Here is a 17,254-nt window from a genome sequence, read left to right as displayed (position 1 = left end):
GTGGCTTGCCAGATGCTTGGCAGCAGAGGCTGCCTGGAGCAGAGCCTGAGGATGTGAGCTGGTGTGCTGGGAAGGAGGGAGCAGGAGCAGCTTGTCTCTGGAGACACACATGGCAGTTTCTGTGTGGATGGAAAGCATTCATCACTGGAGAGTAGTAACAAATTGTGAAATCCTTTCCTGGCCTTAGAAGTCAAATTCAGACAACTCCAGGCACAATTTTGATAGTAGCACCCAGAGAACTAAAATGTAGTGTAAGTGACAGCTGAGGTTCTCTGATTGTTGGATCACTTGGACAGCTTGATGGTGCACTTGATGGTGCAACTGATGGTATAAGCTCGGAAAATAAAAAATAATTAAAAAAAGGAGTTGAAAGTGGAATAAACACCAACAAAAACAACTACATGCTCTTGTCCTCACTGCTGTATGTAAGAATCTAGCTTGCTAGGGCTGCCACTGTCGTATTGTGTAGAACTGCCCAAGATTATCATAACTGGCCAGCACTCTTGTCTCAAGTGTAAGTGGTGTTGGAAGAACTCTTTTTCAAAAATAGCTAAGAATGCAAAAAAAAAAAAAAAAAGATAAATTTGATGAATTGGATACAGATAATTTTAGCAAGAGGAATTATATGAGAGGATTAGGTCTATAAGATAACCCTGAGTTTCGCAATTGCTCCCATCTGTTCCGTCCCTGTCCTGTCCTGTGTCAGCAGGGGGAAGTAGTAACTAAGATCTTCTGTGACTTAGATACCAAGTGTTTTCATTGGACTATTTGTGTCTGCCTTCCTTTCTTTCTCTCTCTAACATTAATAGGAAGTTTTATTTATACACTGCCACGGAATACTATATATACTGTGGAAAATTACTGACAGCTCTGTCAGAGATAGTTACGTTCATGTAAACCTCCCCCCTTTTACAACGTTTTTATTAATTCAGATTAAAATACTGCAGGTAGTGCTCAGATTCCTACTGTCTGCAAGAACTTTGCAGACCTAACAGACCTGTCTGTTCTGGTGAGATTTACTGCTGCAACAGCAGATTTCTAAAAACTGCTGTGATGGTGGCCTCGAGGCATGCCGGGTGTGCAGGGGACACCCCTGGCTCCCCATCCGGACCTAGAACGGTGCCTCCAAGCATGGTGCCTGCTCAGCGCGGCGCTGACTTAGCCCCACCTCCAAGCAGCCCAGCCTTTATTTATATGAAATCTGTGGTCCAACTGGCTTCAGATGCTCTGTGTGTGTGTGTGCCTGCCTTTGGAGCGCGTGAGACGAGCTGGGAGCACAAGCCAGGGCTCTTCCAAGTGGTTTTAATCAGCAGCCCATTAGAGGAGAATGGAAAACTTCTAACAGGATAAGAACTGAGTAAGTAAACATGACTTTGAGCTCGCAATCCGGACAAAAACAAATGCAAAGGGAAATCATAGCCTGTCAGTTTTCAGATAAATGCTAGTTTAAAGAGAGCGAGCTGTGCATGCTGACAGGAAAGAGGCAATTTAAAAGGACTGGAATGAAGGAAACTGTAAAAACAAAGTGGGAATTGAGAATGCGAGACAGAAAAAACAGCAAGCGATTGGCTCACAAAGTTGGTACACTTTCTTATTCGCTTCAGCTGTGGACAGGACATGCTGAGCTTTAACTTTTTGCTTTCTTGGATACTGTCGGCTGACTGAGCAGTCCCCTGTGCAAGGCTGAGGGTGAAGAGCTCTGCTCCTCACCTGCTTGTCTGCAGGGCTGTTCCACAAAGAAAGCAGCACAGGAGAGCCCAGCATGGCCTTTTACAACCCCCCCATGACACCGTGCTGTTTACTGTTGCTCACTTTTGTTTTTTCGCAGGTTGTTCCTGTATCCCTCGTAGGAGGGCTCTGTACAGACCTCCGCTCCCTTGGAAGCTGGGACTTCTAGCCAGGCACCATGAAAGAATTCACAAGTAGAAATAGAGACTAACTAGTTTGGGGGAACACGTGCCTTTGCCTTTTTTTTTTTTTTCTGTTTCTTTTTTCTTTTATCCTGGCCAAAAGTGTTTGCCTTGACTGCATCTGCAATGTGGCAAAGGATGAAGTGAGGACGGCGGTGAGGCCATGGTTTGTGGGCAGGCCCCCAGGTGCCGCCGGCTTTGCCGCCCTCGGCCCTTCGTTGTGGCCTTAGTGGTGGCCGTCTGCCTGTTTTGCCAGACCCTGACTCCCCTCATGACCGGCGGCTTCCTTTCCGCGCTTGTGAATGGGATTTCACCAAGCAAACAGACTAAAACCCAGCGAGGGAGGTACAAGGAGGTCTCCACAAGCACCACGCGCTGCTTCCTCCCCGTCAGTAATCTGCATACAGTGAAGAAGGTAAGTCAGCTGGAGCAGAGTGCTGAGCAATGAGCACGGCTATGGAAAGTGGGTCTGGCAGGATCATGCAAGTCCAGATAAAATTAACCTGAGCTCTTGGATCTGAGATTTGTATACAAACAAATGACAGCTCTAATGACCAGGGCATATGTGCAAGCACGTCTCCATTACCGGCTCCTCTGCACGGTGTTATTAACACGTGAATCTTAAAAACTTTGCCTGAAATGTTGCATTACTGGGTGACTCCAGGGAGACTGCAGTTTGCTGCACAGCCCGTATTTTACTTCGGCTTTAGGAATCGGGTCAGAGGCTTTGTAGCACAGTCACATAAATCAAGAGCCAGTGGGGTCTCATGGAAGTGACTGAGGCTGTTAATTAGCACCAGGACTGCAGCAGCCCCCTGCTAAAGTTATCTCCTGCTCAGTTTTGAGCTTTACTGGGATTCTGTTAAAAAGCTGAAATTAACTGCATTTGGGGAGGGGAAAAAAAAAAAAAAAAAAAAAAGAAGGCTTTTCACATTTTGAAATCACACTGTTTGCTTTGAAAGACTTTGGCCTACAAATTTTACGTTGTCCTTAGGTTACCTGGTCTTGTGTTTATTTCATATATGGTTCCTTAAAACGGGTGTTAAAACCTAACAGATGCATACAGTGTTATTTTAGTTGGAAAATGTGGTTTGTTAAATGTTCCAGACTGAGGTAGTTATTTTTACTCTGGAATCTGTGCTCAGTACCAGTGCAAATACTTCAGGTTTTCTTCAGAGCAGAGTGTTGCAAATAGTGCAACAGAGATCTTATTGTAAAATTATCATTTTGCTGCTCTTTGATGTACAACTGTACAACATTAATCTGTGACATCACACATAGTAGACAGCCTCCACATAAAGCAGTTCAGATTTCTAAAAATAATAATTTAGAAGGCTTCCTGCCTGATTAGACAGGGCTCACAGTCTGAAAGGTCAGCAATATTGATTCTGGGAGGGCAGTTAAAGTGCATCTGTTGAAAAAATTAAAAACAGATATGTGAAATAACTTTGGTCTGAACTCTTTAACCTTAAGTCTTAGAAAATAGATTTTTGTTGTTGTTGTTCTGATGTTCAGATTTTTTTCTTACTGCTTCCAGAAATCTACCCCATATTGCATTTGTCATATTTTTTTTTTGTTTTAATGACCGTTTAGTATACCAGGTGCTCAAATTGGTGTTTGTGCAACTCTATGACATTAAGAATTACAAATTAAAGACAAATTAGCACATCTGACAGTGTGAGATGCATTGTTTTATGACTTGCAACACTTAATGGTCCATTCCTTTTTTCCTCGCTACTGTTGTAATGTCAAAGATGTCAAAAATGTAATGTCAAAGAACATTTCATATTTTACATTTACCTGCTTAACCTGACTAAATTGGTGGAGTAAAGGCAAAGTTTGGTTAGCATGTTGTTTGGATGAAAATATCTGCAATTTCTGCTTTCCCAATTTGTCTGAGAAGACAGCAGATTGACTGTGCTGGCATTAAACTTGCTGTGCTGGCTATCTGAAATGAACACAAAGTTTACATTCTTATAATATGCTACACTTACACTTACATCCATACTTCCAGCATGGATGGATGGATGGATGTGACATATGAATGTACTGAATGTACTGAACCTATAGTACAAATTTAAATATGTTAAATGTTAATCCTGATAGGAATGTTATCCAATCCCGTGCTGCTCTAATACATTCCTCTTCATGTTCTGAAGACCACCCATAGCTGGCTCACTATTTGTCATGAAAGTTTCCTCAAGAGCTTTGTGAACAAAATGTTTTGCACATGTTGGGTTATTGCTCCAAGTTGCTCTCTCCGTTTCCAGAGAATGCTCCACTGCTTGTACAGGCCAAATAATAATCTCAGGAAACAGAAACAAAAAACATCTCCAAAAAACTTAATACTTTGCTTTGAAAATCTGTTCTTGAACTGCATGTGTTTTCTCACCTACTGCTTATTCAGAGGGTGAAATCAGCTAAATTGTTATCTTGTTTGTTTTATTGGGTGCTCAGTAAACATATAAGACAGATGCCATAGTAGAATCCTCCTTTTAGGATACGAGGCAGTAAAAGCCTGTTAGGAAGATACCATATCCAGTTGTATCCAGTCTTCAGATTCTGCCAGGAAGACTTTCCTTCTTCATAATGAAATTTGTGAGTATAAAGACAAGAGTTGGAGTTGTGGCATCTAGACTGAAACAGATATCAACAAGAAAGGCCTGTACAAGGCCTGGGTGCAGGTTTGCATGGCACAGTACTGTTTTAGGAGTACATCTGGTTCCATGAGAGATATAAAACCCATGTAGTCCTTCTAATTAATTTAGCTCACCTTCTCAGTCACTTCATAGAGCCATAGAATCATTAAGGTTAGAAGGAGCTTTTAGAGATAATCTAGTCCAACCCACCTGCACATGCAGGGTCACATAGAGCATGTGGCACAGGATTACATGCAAGTAGATTTTGAAGATCTCCAGAGAAGGAGACTCCACCACCTCTCTTGGCAGCCTGTTCCAGGGCTCTGTCACCCTCACTGTCAAGAAATTTTTCCCTAAGTTCCTGTGGAACTTTTGTGTTTCTGGCCATTTCCTCTAGTCCTATCTATGGCCACCACTGAAAAGAGGCTAGCCCCCTCCTCCTCACTGCCTCCCTTGAGGTATTTATAGATATTGATCAGTTCCCTGCCCTGAGCGGAGAACTGAAGAAGTTCTCTTCTTTAGTTTCAGAAGTTTTCTTCTTCAGTTTCTTCTTTCAGCTTCTTCAGGCTGAACAGGCCTAGCTCTCTCAGCCTTTCCTCATAGGGCAGATGTTCTAGGCCTCTGACCATCCTCGTAGCCCTGCGCTGGACTCTCTCCAGCAGCTCCACATCCCTCTTGTCCTGGGGAGCCCAGAACTAGACATAGGACTCCAGATATGACCTCACCAGGGCTACATAGAGGGGAATAAGCACCTCCCTCAACCTGCAGGAGATGCTCTTCTTAATGCACCCCAGGATCTCTTTGGTCATGAAGGCACACTGCTGCCTCATGGTCAACTTGTTGTCCACCAAGACACCCAGGTTCCTCTCGACAGACCTGCTCTTCAGAAGGTCAGTCCCCAGCCTGTACTGGTGTCTGGGATTGTTCCTCCCCAAGTGCATGACCAACGTGCAAGCACTTGCCCTTGTTGAACTTCATGAGATTTCTCACTGCCCAGTTGTCCAGCCTGGACAGTCTGAATGGCAGCGCAGCTCTCTGGGGTATCAGCTACTCCTCCCAGTTTGGTATCATCAGCAACCTGGCTGAGGGAGCACTCCGTCCCTTCATCCAGGTCATTGATGAACAAATTGAACAGGACTGGACTGAGGACTGATCTCTGCAGGTCACCGCTAACTACAGGCCTCAAGAGAAGAGTTAATTACTCTAGCTAAGAGCTAATTGCTCAAGAGAAGAGCTAATTAACCGGTCACAAGTGTGCTTCCACTGTCTGAGTTAACACAGTCAGAGACAGCTTAGTATCTCTGCATTTTGTCCAGTTAGATGTGATAACCTTGCAGCTGTAAGGAGGCAGCCATACAGTATGGATTATGTGCTGGGCATTCTTTTAGTACACTAGCTGTCCAAACATGAGCTAGAAAGGAGATTTTTAATGCTGACCTTGAAGAAGATAATTTCATGGATATGCACTTAATCTCCCCTCAAATAATCTAACTATCCAGCCATTGGGAAAAAAAGAAAACAATTGATTGTTTGAGAGTTGAGTAGAGTGAACCTGATATCCCATAGTTGAAAGATAGGTTAAGTGAGAATAAGCTGTCTTCACTTTCAAGGCCTTCAACCTGCTGCTTACATCTGGTGTGACAGATATATCCCCAGGAGGACCTGTAATGAGCACATAAGATGGCTGAACAGGAAGAGTAAGAAACTTATCTTTATCACTGCATTTTGAACAATGGATGGGATGTCATTTACTCGGAAAGGACACTATGAAAGATGGAATATAATGATAGCTTGGATGTGGCACTTTCTGAGAGGTTATATGGAGGAAAAAAAGGAGAAACATTTTTTAGTCACAACCAAGATCTAGAGGAAGTTCCAGCTGAACATTTTGTCCATGTTGCAGGCCTGGATAACTATACTTGAGAATCAGGAGTTCCTGATTGGGAGTTCCAGGAGACCAGGAGTTCCTCAGAAAGCAAAGAGTTAAGGAATTATTAGCAGAATATTGGACATCCAGGGTGGAATTATTCTGTTGAGATGTCTGCTCTGCCTTATCAGAGGTAGACATCTGTACTTCACAGTCAGTGGAAATTACTGCCCTAGTACAAAATTTATCAATTAATTCAGACATTTAAAACAAATCTGATTTAGAGCTGCAGACTCTAAAGACATACATCTGTCTTTTTGTTGTTGTTCTTTCTCTTTTTTCTGTTGCTTTTCTTTTGGGAATGGGAATGTATAGTATACTTGCTGCAATCAGAATGAGAAGGGAAGGAACAGGGCAGGAGAGGAGTGCCATGGAACACAGCAGGAGAAAAGAAGCACGGGCTGAGGTGAAATGTGGGAGGCAGAGTAGGGAATTATGCCTGCAAAGTAATAGTGTCCTCAGAGGTCTGAGAAAGATTATGCATGTAGCGACCAGATTTGCATTGCTGGAAGAGAAAGAGAGATGGAATGGAAGTGGAAAGAAAAGACAACAAAGCTAGTGGGAACAATTGAAATGTAAATGTAAGAAAAGGAGAAATGAAGCTGGAGGACAGAATGAGGAGGAATAACTTTTGCTATTATGCAGAAGTAGAGTGTGGTGACAGGGCTGGATGAATCACATTATCCATTATATGATTTTATACACTTTTGAAGTAAATTTAATCTTAAAATGGACATTTACTTTATAAAATATACTGGATGGGTGAGAACTCTTCTATTCACAAATGAACAAAGAAAGTAGAAAACCTAACCTGAAACCTGAGTTAATAAAATGCGACTGGCATTTAATGGCATCATCCCCTGCTTTCGTAGGAATGATACTACATTCACAGGATAAGGCATGTACCCTGCAAAAGCAGGCCTATTTTCTTTCCCTTTTCATTGTAAAATACAAAGGTTACTGAGGAAAAAGCCATTTTTACCGCACAGATTTTTAGAGCTATTTTGGCAGTAAGGAGCAAAGCTATTGTGATAGCAGTCAGGAAAGAGGGGTGTGGTGGAGAGTCTTTACAGGAAGCGAACGTTGAGAAGGATTCATCAGCAACTTGTAGGGGAAGGCAGATGCAGGTCAAGTCATACTCACTTATTTCATTGCAGTCCTTTCCTCAAAATCATGTATTTTGATAAGATGGTACGATTTGGCTCCTATTCTGTTCCAAATACAGGGCAGTGGAGGTTGCAGTTACATATGCACTTATAAAGAAAAGGCATTTTGATAAACAGTTCTGAACTTCCAACTCAGTGAGTTGATTATGGCAATGCAAGTAACACCAGTGTTGCTTTTGGACTTAAGAAGTCTTCAGAAGTGAACTATCAAAGTAGGTCCTAGTAATTTAGTTGCTATTCTGTACTTTCAACTCAGCAAGTTGGTTATGACTGTGCAACTAATACTAGTTTTGCTCTTGGACTTAAGAAGTCTTCAGAAGTGAACTATCAAAGTACGTCCCAGTAATTTGGTTGCTTGTTATGTATTTTTTTTTTTTTTTTTCAAACAATTTTAAGTAGAATAACGTTCTTGCTGACCAAACATCCTACAGACCAAACTTTTCTGATTAGGAAATCTAGCAATATATAAAGCCAACACATTTAGATGTCCTCTAAAAGTGGAACAGGAAATTAACTTCCCTGTTACTTCTCAGTACAGGAGATATATGCGTTTCAAATAGAACAGTAATAACAACAACTATTTCTATGGCTTGTATGCAAACATTGGAAAGAATTTAAAAGCCACATTTGGAGCCACTTTGGTTATTACAACCATATCCAAAGTTTTTGTTACCATTCTTCTTATTAATGATAGTTAAAATTAGAGTGGTAGTATCAGGGAATCCCACTCACGGATTGTAGTGTTGTGCTAGGTAATATCTCAAAGTGAAGATAGATCCAGATTTCCTTTGCTGGCTTTCTTCCAGCTAAGTTGGATGGAATTTAGGCAGTATGCCTGTGAATATTGTTCGTAGTGACAGGGTTGTCATATGTAAGACTGTTTCTCTTTCATGGTATTTCTATTGCACTCCCCTGTCATGTAAGGGCTTCCAGTTAGTATTGTAACACTTGTATCTCTCTCTCTTGCTGCAATAACCTGTACGAAGTAGGGGAAAAGTGAAGGTAAAATCGAGGTATTTGAAGCTATTAGACAAGACTCCAGCAGTCTTGGGTTGCTTGATGTAAAACAGAGGCTGCCTGTAAACTTCACACAGGGCCTAATGCAACAAAAACTGGGTAGCTGAAAAGATGATTCATAGCTTTTGAGTTCTTCCCTAAGAGGAGCTCAGCCAGACTTAAGTTGGCCATTATTTTGGGAAGAAGGATTTTGTTTCCAAAGTTGAAGTGATGGTCAATGAAATTCTATGGCAATAGTTCAAACTGTAGATTTGCTTCCTTGCCAGACAGAGACAATGCATCAATATTTCTGGAATTATGCAGTTTTCTTGGAATCTGAAAAAATGCCAAGGAACTGTTGATAGAGGGAACCTCATTTTGAAATATCTTTGCTATTTCCTTCTTGACCAAAGCAACAACAACAGTAATTACATACTGTAGGATTTAATTACTGACCCAATTTTGGAACTTAAATTGGAACAAAAAGAAATTTTGTAAGATAACAGAAAATTTCAGAAACTAATATAATCTATTGTATCCTAATACACTAATAGCCTAGAATTGTATAAACTCCTTTAAAGGAAAATGCCAAAACATTTTATCCTTAGCAGATAAAGGACCCTTATCTGCTAAGGATAACATTTTATCCTTAGCAGGAACTTCACAGCTCCTTAAATTTTGCAGATGGACAGAATTTAGAAGTACAACTCAGATATTGAAGGTCTATTTTCAGTCAGACAGGTTAGTTATGTCATTCTTGAACTTTTATGTTATAGAGTCCACATTGTTTATTTAATTTGTTAAGATCTCACAGATATATTTCATCTGCTGGATCTTTTAAAATTCATAATAAATTTTATGGGGCTCATTTAAAAGGGCACTTTATTTTCTTTTGTGTTTTCATGTTATTATATAAGCTGAAAGAAAATTGCAATTTTTTTAAATTTTTTTTCATTTACATATGAGTACATGGTTACATACATGGTTATTTTAGACTGGTTGATCATCTGTGCAACTGCAGTAAAATGAGGTCAGAGACTCTGCTAAGTGCAGTGGTTTCAAGCTGTAAGAACAGGTCTATCCTGTCAAAACTGACATAGACCTTCATCCTAAATCATATGGGAAATCTCAGCTTTGCTGTAAAGCCTCATTAATTTCAGTGGAGACAGCCACACTATTTAGTAGATAAGATGTGGGACAAAGATATGCTTTACCAATCTCTTTCATGTAAGTGTAGTGAATCTGTAATAAAGTGACCCACTAACAAATAGCCTGAAATTTCAAATTAGAAAAGAGAAAAAAAAATATTTTGTCATAAAAACATTTGTTCATTAACACTTACTCACGAATATCCCATATGTTATGGATTCACTTTTCTAATCTAAGCCTGATGCGCATAGAAGCTATATGAATGCTGAAATATTCTGAATCATAAAATGAAAAAATATATAGATTATTTTCATCAGTTGCACTCTGCTTCTTCTGTACCAAAACTCTGCCTAGAATGGCTTTTTTTTTTTGTGGTTGAGAAAAGGTTTTATACAAAAAAGCAAAATTTTATAGAAATATAGAAATATGACTATTTCTATATTATTGGAAATTATGAAATACTTCTACCAGTAACTAGATCAGCATGGTTAATGACGTAAGGCATTTTTCTGCAGAGCTTTGGGGAAAAAAAAAACAGGCTGTCTTACAAAAAACATCAAGTTGTCCAGAATCTTTTAACACTCTCTAGCTAAAGGATAGATTTAAAAAAAAAAAAAAAAAAAAAAGTAAACAGAAAAAAATGCCCTGGCTTGGCAAGAAAACACAAAGAATATGTTACATCTTGTAACCTGGATTTCAAATAGCTCTGAAAGGAAAGGGCAGAGGAAATAAATCTGGCAACACTGTATGAGGCCCTCAACCGAGTCCCATAGATGGTGTTGAGCTGTTAGACTGTATTTTTGAATAGTGTCAGGTGAAATGCCAGGTCAGGAACTTAAATTTAGGAGCCTGGATTGTCTCTGTGCCCCAAGGCTCCTGCTGCCTCCAGCTGTTTTTCTGGAGGGCGAGTGGGCAGAAGTGACTCTCGCTTAACATCTGGGTGGCCCCAGTGAGGGTGGGTGAGCAAGAGCAAGGCCTGCATGGCTTGTCACGCCAAGATTTGGGACATCAGCAACCCAAACACCCCTACCAACGTGTTTGCCTGAGATATATGTCCCCAGGAGAGCTCTGTGGGCCATATGGAGGAGGTTATGACCTGCTCCTGTGTGTGTGTGGCCCTAATCGTTCTGCGTGCACCTTGGAGGCAGATACTGGTAGCAGCCCCTGTGCAGACGTGGAACAGCTTGGAGCTCTCTTGCTGGGCAGTTCTGTGCAAGTGACATTAACCATTTAGCAATAATTGCTATCTATGGTTGCCGGGAGCTCTAGGAGAGCAGACGAGGGATAAGGGAGGATTTGACTCTGTTAGTTAAGGAAAAAGGGACTGTTTCTGGGGACGAATGGGGCTGCTGAGCCTGCAAGAAGCTCTTCTGGCCAGCTGTGGCTGGCGGGATAGGTGTGGGCTGTGAGTAAGGCCAGGATGAGGTAAACTCTGTGAGCTGTTCCTGGAATATCTGTCTCCCCAAGGAGGAAAAAAAAATGATGCTGGGTGCTTAGAGCTAGTAAAAATTGTTTTGAACAAAATGCTGGAGGAGACTTCACTGTTATAAAGAAAGGTACTTTTTGCTAGCAGCCTTTTGAGAGTGAATCCTAATGATAAGCACACAAAAAGCATGATAACCAAAATGTATGTTAGCATGGGCATGTGCAAAGTGCAGCATGTTTAAGGCAAGACTTCCTTGCACCTCCATGGTGCAAGGTCGCAGGAGGGATGTGATTAGGAATAGTTCCTAATGGAAAGCTGGATACTGAATGTGCCTTGGTCTTTGGACCCTATATGCGCCTTGCACGTCCTTAATTCACCCTGTAGTGTTTGCCAGCACAACACACATGGGACAGCAAATTGGATCCGCTTGCAAAATGCAATTAGAGGTGTCTCTTTGCCGAGCTTCTTCCATGATGCAAGCAAGGTGGAGAGCAGGAAGCTGTCCATGTGTCGAAGTGGGCTCAGCAGCTATGCAGTGTGTCTCCGGGTGCGTCAGCGGCGGGAGCGAGCACAGGCAGCGGGGCCAGCCCAGGGTTTTTTTTAGGAACACGGAGGGGAAAGGCATAGGAAAATGGAGAGGAGTGACTGCCAGCGGCTGCTGCAATTATGTGAGGCAGGAAAAAGGCAGAGAGCAAGAGAAGAGGGAGTGGTGAAGGCAGAAATATGCTGTATGTGTAGATGTTTTGAGCATTTTAGCGTTGAGCTTTTGGTCAAGCTAACATGCTTTAAAAATATTGCAAGGACAGGGGAGGTCATCTGACAAGGTTACATAACATAATTCCAGTGACTTGCTCATTTACTATTTATGCTGCTTCCTACCAGCATGTGATCATCATGTACCTCAATATCCCAATGTCTAAAGTAGTGTTGGTTTACACACTTAGCAAATATAAGTAAAGGGGTCTGACAGCGTTGCAGCTAGATGTATTTCAGTTATGCTAACCCTGTGTGCAGAGGATGTGTGCTCTAGCCTAAAAGTAGAAGTGGCATGAGATTCAGAGTGCTAATATAGTTCATACTCCTCTCTGCCACGTGTAATGTAAACCTACATCCTGTGCTTGGGGAAGAGTCTGCTGAGAGAGTGCCTTTATCACCAGCTCCCAGACCTATAAACAACTGGATACATCTTGAACAGCATTTGTTTATGTTGAAGCATCTGTTTCTCTTTTCACTGTGGTCTTACGTGCAAGAGTGGTGGTGCCTTGTTTGTGCAGCACCTCCAGTGCCTCGCGCTAAGCTGACTAAAACTAAAAGTCATGGGATAGCTTTAGATTTTTAAAGTAGATATTGATGGCTGCTGCTGTGTTGGAATTCAGACGCTTGCCAAGAACTAACTTCATATCCTGAATTAAAACCCTTAAATGCTAGTGTGTTTCAATCCTAAAGGGAAATACTTTTCACCAAGAAAAAATCTAACTTGCTAATGACATTTCTTTTTGCGAAAGAATAGCTAGAATATTCCAGATATTAATTACCTGTTTCCCACATAGAACATCCTGTTTTTATGCCCTATGAACTCACAGCCCTTTTTCCAAAAATTTAGCTGCAACCTGAGAGTGATGGCAAGATTCACTCTTTTCAGAAGTGTGTCACATGCACATCTGTAGGTCCAATCTGCAGGACTGTCTTTGTGTGTGGGGAGGGGGGATGTGGGAGGGGTCTCTTCCCTTTCCCCTTGCAAGAAATTCATATCCCTGGTTATTGTAAGGAGGAAGAATTTTCTTTAAAATCTATTATCATGAGGACACTGAATGGTAGATAGCACAAGAGCTTGCAGTTTTTTGGAGATATCATACACCTTTTCCCTTTCCTTACATACATGTCTCTGCCAATCCTGCCATCAACTGGATCATGTAGGACTATAACTTGTGGAAAGATAATAAGGTGAAGACAGAAATATACATATTTTTCAAGAGGTACAGCAATCTACAGTACTATTTATAGTTACTCTGCCTCCTTCTCTCCCAGTATTATTCTTCTCTTCCTTAATTATGCTGCATATTAGGACATGGACCCCTGTGATTACCATCTGTCTAAAACATATGTTCCTTAAAACAACTGACATGAGACATGCTGACATGACCCCTCTCTGCCAGGTCACCCATATATCAATATCAGACCATGGTCTCACTCACCTGCAGGTGCTCATCACCAGCTCATCTGCTCATCTGGACAAACTATTTTTCAGTTTATGATTTTTTCCAAGCAGGAAAGACTATGGTTCTAAAATCATACGTTGTTATCCCATGCAACGAAACCCTTCAAGTGTTGGTCTAAAATGAAGATGGAGGAATGGAGATGGCAGAAAAAAATGGAATTTGTAGTCAGAAGTCTCTAACATAAAGAGAGTTCTTAATCTGTACCATAAATATCTCCCAGGTTGTCACAGGAAGTTACTAACACTTTTTGTGAAAAATAACAACCATATATTCTAATTCTGGGAGGCATCTTATCTTACAGCTCTTGTCTTTGTGTTGTGTTTGCTGTTAGATTGAGGACTCCATTCTCCAGTACTTTGGAAGCCATACCAGAAGAGCAGTTCTGTATGCTCCGCCTGCCCACAGCAAAACCGAGCGTCGCATCTGTCAGCGCATCCTGGCACAACATGGGTACACAGTCACAGTTCTTGAAAACGTGAGACTGGCAGGAGCACCCAAATATGAGGGTCATAATCACAGTAAGGATGATGTTGATTTCTTCTTTTTTTAATTACTAAATGTTAGCTATTGATCTAATGTTCTGCCACCAAGCTAAAACTTAAGAAGTCTCAATGTGTTGTGAACCAAATTCTGTTCCTTCCCACTTACGTAGCTTTTTGTTTTTGGCAAAGATTCTTTCATTAGATATTTCCTCCTATTAAATTTTTTTTGAATTAGTCCTGAAAACCAAATCAGTTCAGTTTAGTTCTTGATGACTTCTCATACCAGCTTATTTGATATATTCACTCAGTGATTTCTAGTAGAGCATTATATGACATAATATCTGCTGCGTTTGGTTCTTTCTCTTTTCCATTCTAAAAGCAAAGCTGTATGCATAAAGGTAGGCTTTTTGCTTGCATAATGTTTTGATTTTTTTTTTCTAATGTATATTCTGAGCATGTCAGTTAACACAATATAGAAGTGCATTTTTCACTTGCAGCAAAAGCTGGAGGAATTTCTGAATGTTTTTACTTCCTCCTGAGTTTCTATCTATATAGCTAAATCTGAAAGTTTCTGCTGATGACACTTTCTCTTGCACAAGAGACTGTATCATTGAGATGTAAAATCATTCTGTGGAACTTTACAGCAGAGCTTTGAATACCACTTAATACACTGAGTATGTTTAAGCACTGTTGCACACCTCAGAGATAAGGACCAAAACTGATCTAATTCTTTTTTTTTCTTTTTTGAACTCTGCAAGGCAGAAAAAAAGTGGCTAGCTATTGCTCATAGTAAAGAGGGCACTACTTTACTTCAGTAAATTCCTGGGATTACCAGAAAACATTAGTTTTGCTTTTTGCTTTAACCAGTATCAGTATTTTCCTAGATTAAAAACATTATTATTTGGCATGCTCATAATTCCATCACAAATTCAACTTTCTTCAAGAAAATGAGGTTCATTTAGTTTTCTTGACAGGCTGCTCTGTAAAGTAGCAAATTGTCTTCATATTGAGCGCTATTATTTTAATTTGGTTACACAAGCATCTCTCAACAACCTCTTGTCTTGAGGCCCTCACAGTGGGTCTGACCTACTGTGACCCACGTTGACTCTCAAAGTGACAAGACACAGCATGTCTGATGGCTCTGCTAGTATCAGATGGGCTTCAGAGAAAAGGCAATATATCTAGAGACCATATGCACCATCCCTGACGTACTTCTAGTTCAACTGGCTGAGGAAGTGGGCATGCCAAATTCACTTAGGACTTGGAAAAAATCAGTGTGTTAAGTTTTATATAGTGGACAACTCAGGTTCATGTTCTGTAGCTCAATTTGATATTCTCCAAATACTGCATCTGCAGAAATCAAGTTAACTGTGGATATTTTACAGGCCAGCACCAGTACTTCCTGCAGTATTTTTCCAGTAATGAAAAAAAAAACCTACTAAAAAGGTTTTATGTATTTTCCAGGAACATCCTACAGCTTCCAGCATATGTTAGATGTATTGAAAAAAAATCAAATGCTGGTCAGTTTGAGGTAAAGAGTAAGAGTCCATGGATTCCATTTCATGGCAACAGAAGTCTGCTTTAAACTGTTCTCGGTGTTATATAAGTGCCTAGCTTTAAAGTCATGTTTAAAAAAGAGCATGTCTGCATACCAAGCTGATGATGTTTTCTTAGAACTAAACAAGTTATTCTCAAAGTTATTTTTCTTTGCCAGTAAATGATGGGTTTTACTATTCAGGATGGTATAGTACGTGATACACCATACTTTGCAGAAGAGTATTTTGAGTTATGCTTTGTCATAATATTTTCCTAATAGAATGCTATAATTTATAAAAAATATGCCCCTTGTAGCTTCTATTAAAAGATGTATATAATGGACTGAGAAACATAGATCATGAATGTTGTGAAAAATCTATAAAAAATCATTCCTTCTCACTTGTTTTTTTAGCTGCTCTATTTGGTGCTTTTATTTTTGTACAGTTGTAGTGCAGTCTGTCTCACTCAATTTCAAAGTTCACTCAAATTTCTAAAGGTTTTTTTTTGTTTAGAAAGGCAGTGAGCCAAGAGTCTTATTGAAGTCCTATGTGGAGGAAAAAAATTACAAAACATTCCTGACTTTTTTTTTTTTTTTTCTGGCTGAATATTAATTTGGGGACCAATTGAGCTCGCATTTGAAACCCAAGTGTGGCAGCAGTGCACCCTGATCTTCCAGATGATCCTCCACACCTGGGCTGCAGGCGACAGGGAGAAACATCAGGAAAACAGTCTTAAGTGGAAATTTTCACTTCTGATAGACCAACTAAAATTATTCATTTCTGAAAACTGGAAAATTTTTGGCTAAAAGGCAAAACATACCTTTTTCTTTTCACATAAAGGGATTGTTGTTTATGGTTTCTTATGAAAAATCTTTACAGATACCTTCTGCAGTAAATATAAATTATTCAACGCCTAAGAGTCTTGTCAGTAAATTCTTAAGCAGCTTTGCTTGAGCAAAAGTAGTTCTGCTTTCACTCTTCCTTTGCAATTAATCCCACATGGCAGGAACAGTCCATGGACTGATGATATCTACTTTAGCCCTGAGCGGCTTTGAAACTTCCTTTTGCAGTATCCAAAAATGAGGCAGTTTTGTTGCAAGGTTTAACACATCTCGCTTTGCTGATGGGGAGGAGATAGGGAGGTGGAACTGTTGTATTTGCAGATGACAGGATAACCGAGTTTTGTGGTGAGCTGTGATTGTCACCTTGGACATGAAGCTGCTGCTAGAAGTAGATCCATTCAGGCCTGAGCATCCCCAGTATGTTAAGCCCATAGTAAAAGAGGAAGTTCAGATCAGGTTAGATGATGGCTGGTCAGCTAAATATCAAATTGAAACAGCAAGGACTTCTATAAATGGCACAGTTTTGTTTTCCAGTTAGGCAAAAGGTGGCATTCCTGGTGTTTTGTTCCTTCCTTCTTCCTTGTCTTTGAGAAGCTTCTTGCAGAGGCATCGCATCTGAGACAAGTTCCAGCCTCAGAGTGAATTGGAAAGAAATGTCATATAGTCTCAACGAAAAGAATAACAGGATTAGAAGGAGCAGCCGGACAGCTCTACAACTCCAGGTTTTTTTCCTGGGAGACTTGCCCTGCTGAGCCTCACAAGTTACAGAGCTGTTCTGCACTGTCAGAGATGAGTGGGATAAACTGTCTGGCTTCAGAGCACCCTTAGTCATCCTGGAGTGGCAAATGCTGGAGAGAATGTACCAAAGATTTTGGTACATGCAGTCTTTTGCCTTCTTACTTTTCCTTCCAGTGAGATAATCTCTCATTTCTGGGGTCACAGGAAAGATTAATGGAGCATGTG

At 40.6% G+C, this 17,254-nt stretch overlaps 1 protein-coding gene and 1 long non-coding RNA gene across 2 annotated transcripts in view; both read left to right on the top strand.

Moving 5' to 3' along the window:
- Positions 1-1,311: 1,311 nt before the first annotated feature.
- On the top strand, positions 1,312-1,870 carry LOC112957897. Its single transcript, XR_003251294.1, has 2 exons — positions 1,312-1,357; positions 1,829-1,870. It is a non-coding gene; the product is annotated as an uncharacterized LOC112957897 (long non-coding RNA).
- Positions 1,871-2,002: 132 nt separating this feature from the next.
- Positions 2,003-17,254, top strand: part of CPED1 (cadherin like and PC-esterase domain containing 1) — a 132,524-nt gene continuing 117,272 nt past the window's right edge. The window contains exons 1-2 of the mRNA XM_026051699.1: positions 2,003-2,325; positions 13,764-13,950. Of these exons, the coding sequence (XP_025907484.1) occupies positions 2,074-2,325; positions 13,764-13,950 (439 nt within the window). The 5' untranslated portion in view covers positions 2,003-2,073. The remainder of the gene's footprint in view (positions 2,326-13,763; positions 13,951-17,254) is intronic.

The sequence above is a fragment of the Nothoprocta perdicaria genome, unplaced genomic scaffold (assembly GCF_003342845.1).
Source record: "Nothoprocta perdicaria isolate Ctin4 unplaced genomic scaffold, notPer1 scaffold_79, whole genome shotgun sequence".
Taxonomy (NCBI): domain Eukaryota; kingdom Metazoa; phylum Chordata; class Aves; order Tinamiformes; family Tinamidae; genus Nothoprocta; species Nothoprocta perdicaria.
Note: the sequence above shows the minus strand (reverse complement) of the source record. Positions and strands in the feature narration are given on the sequence as shown.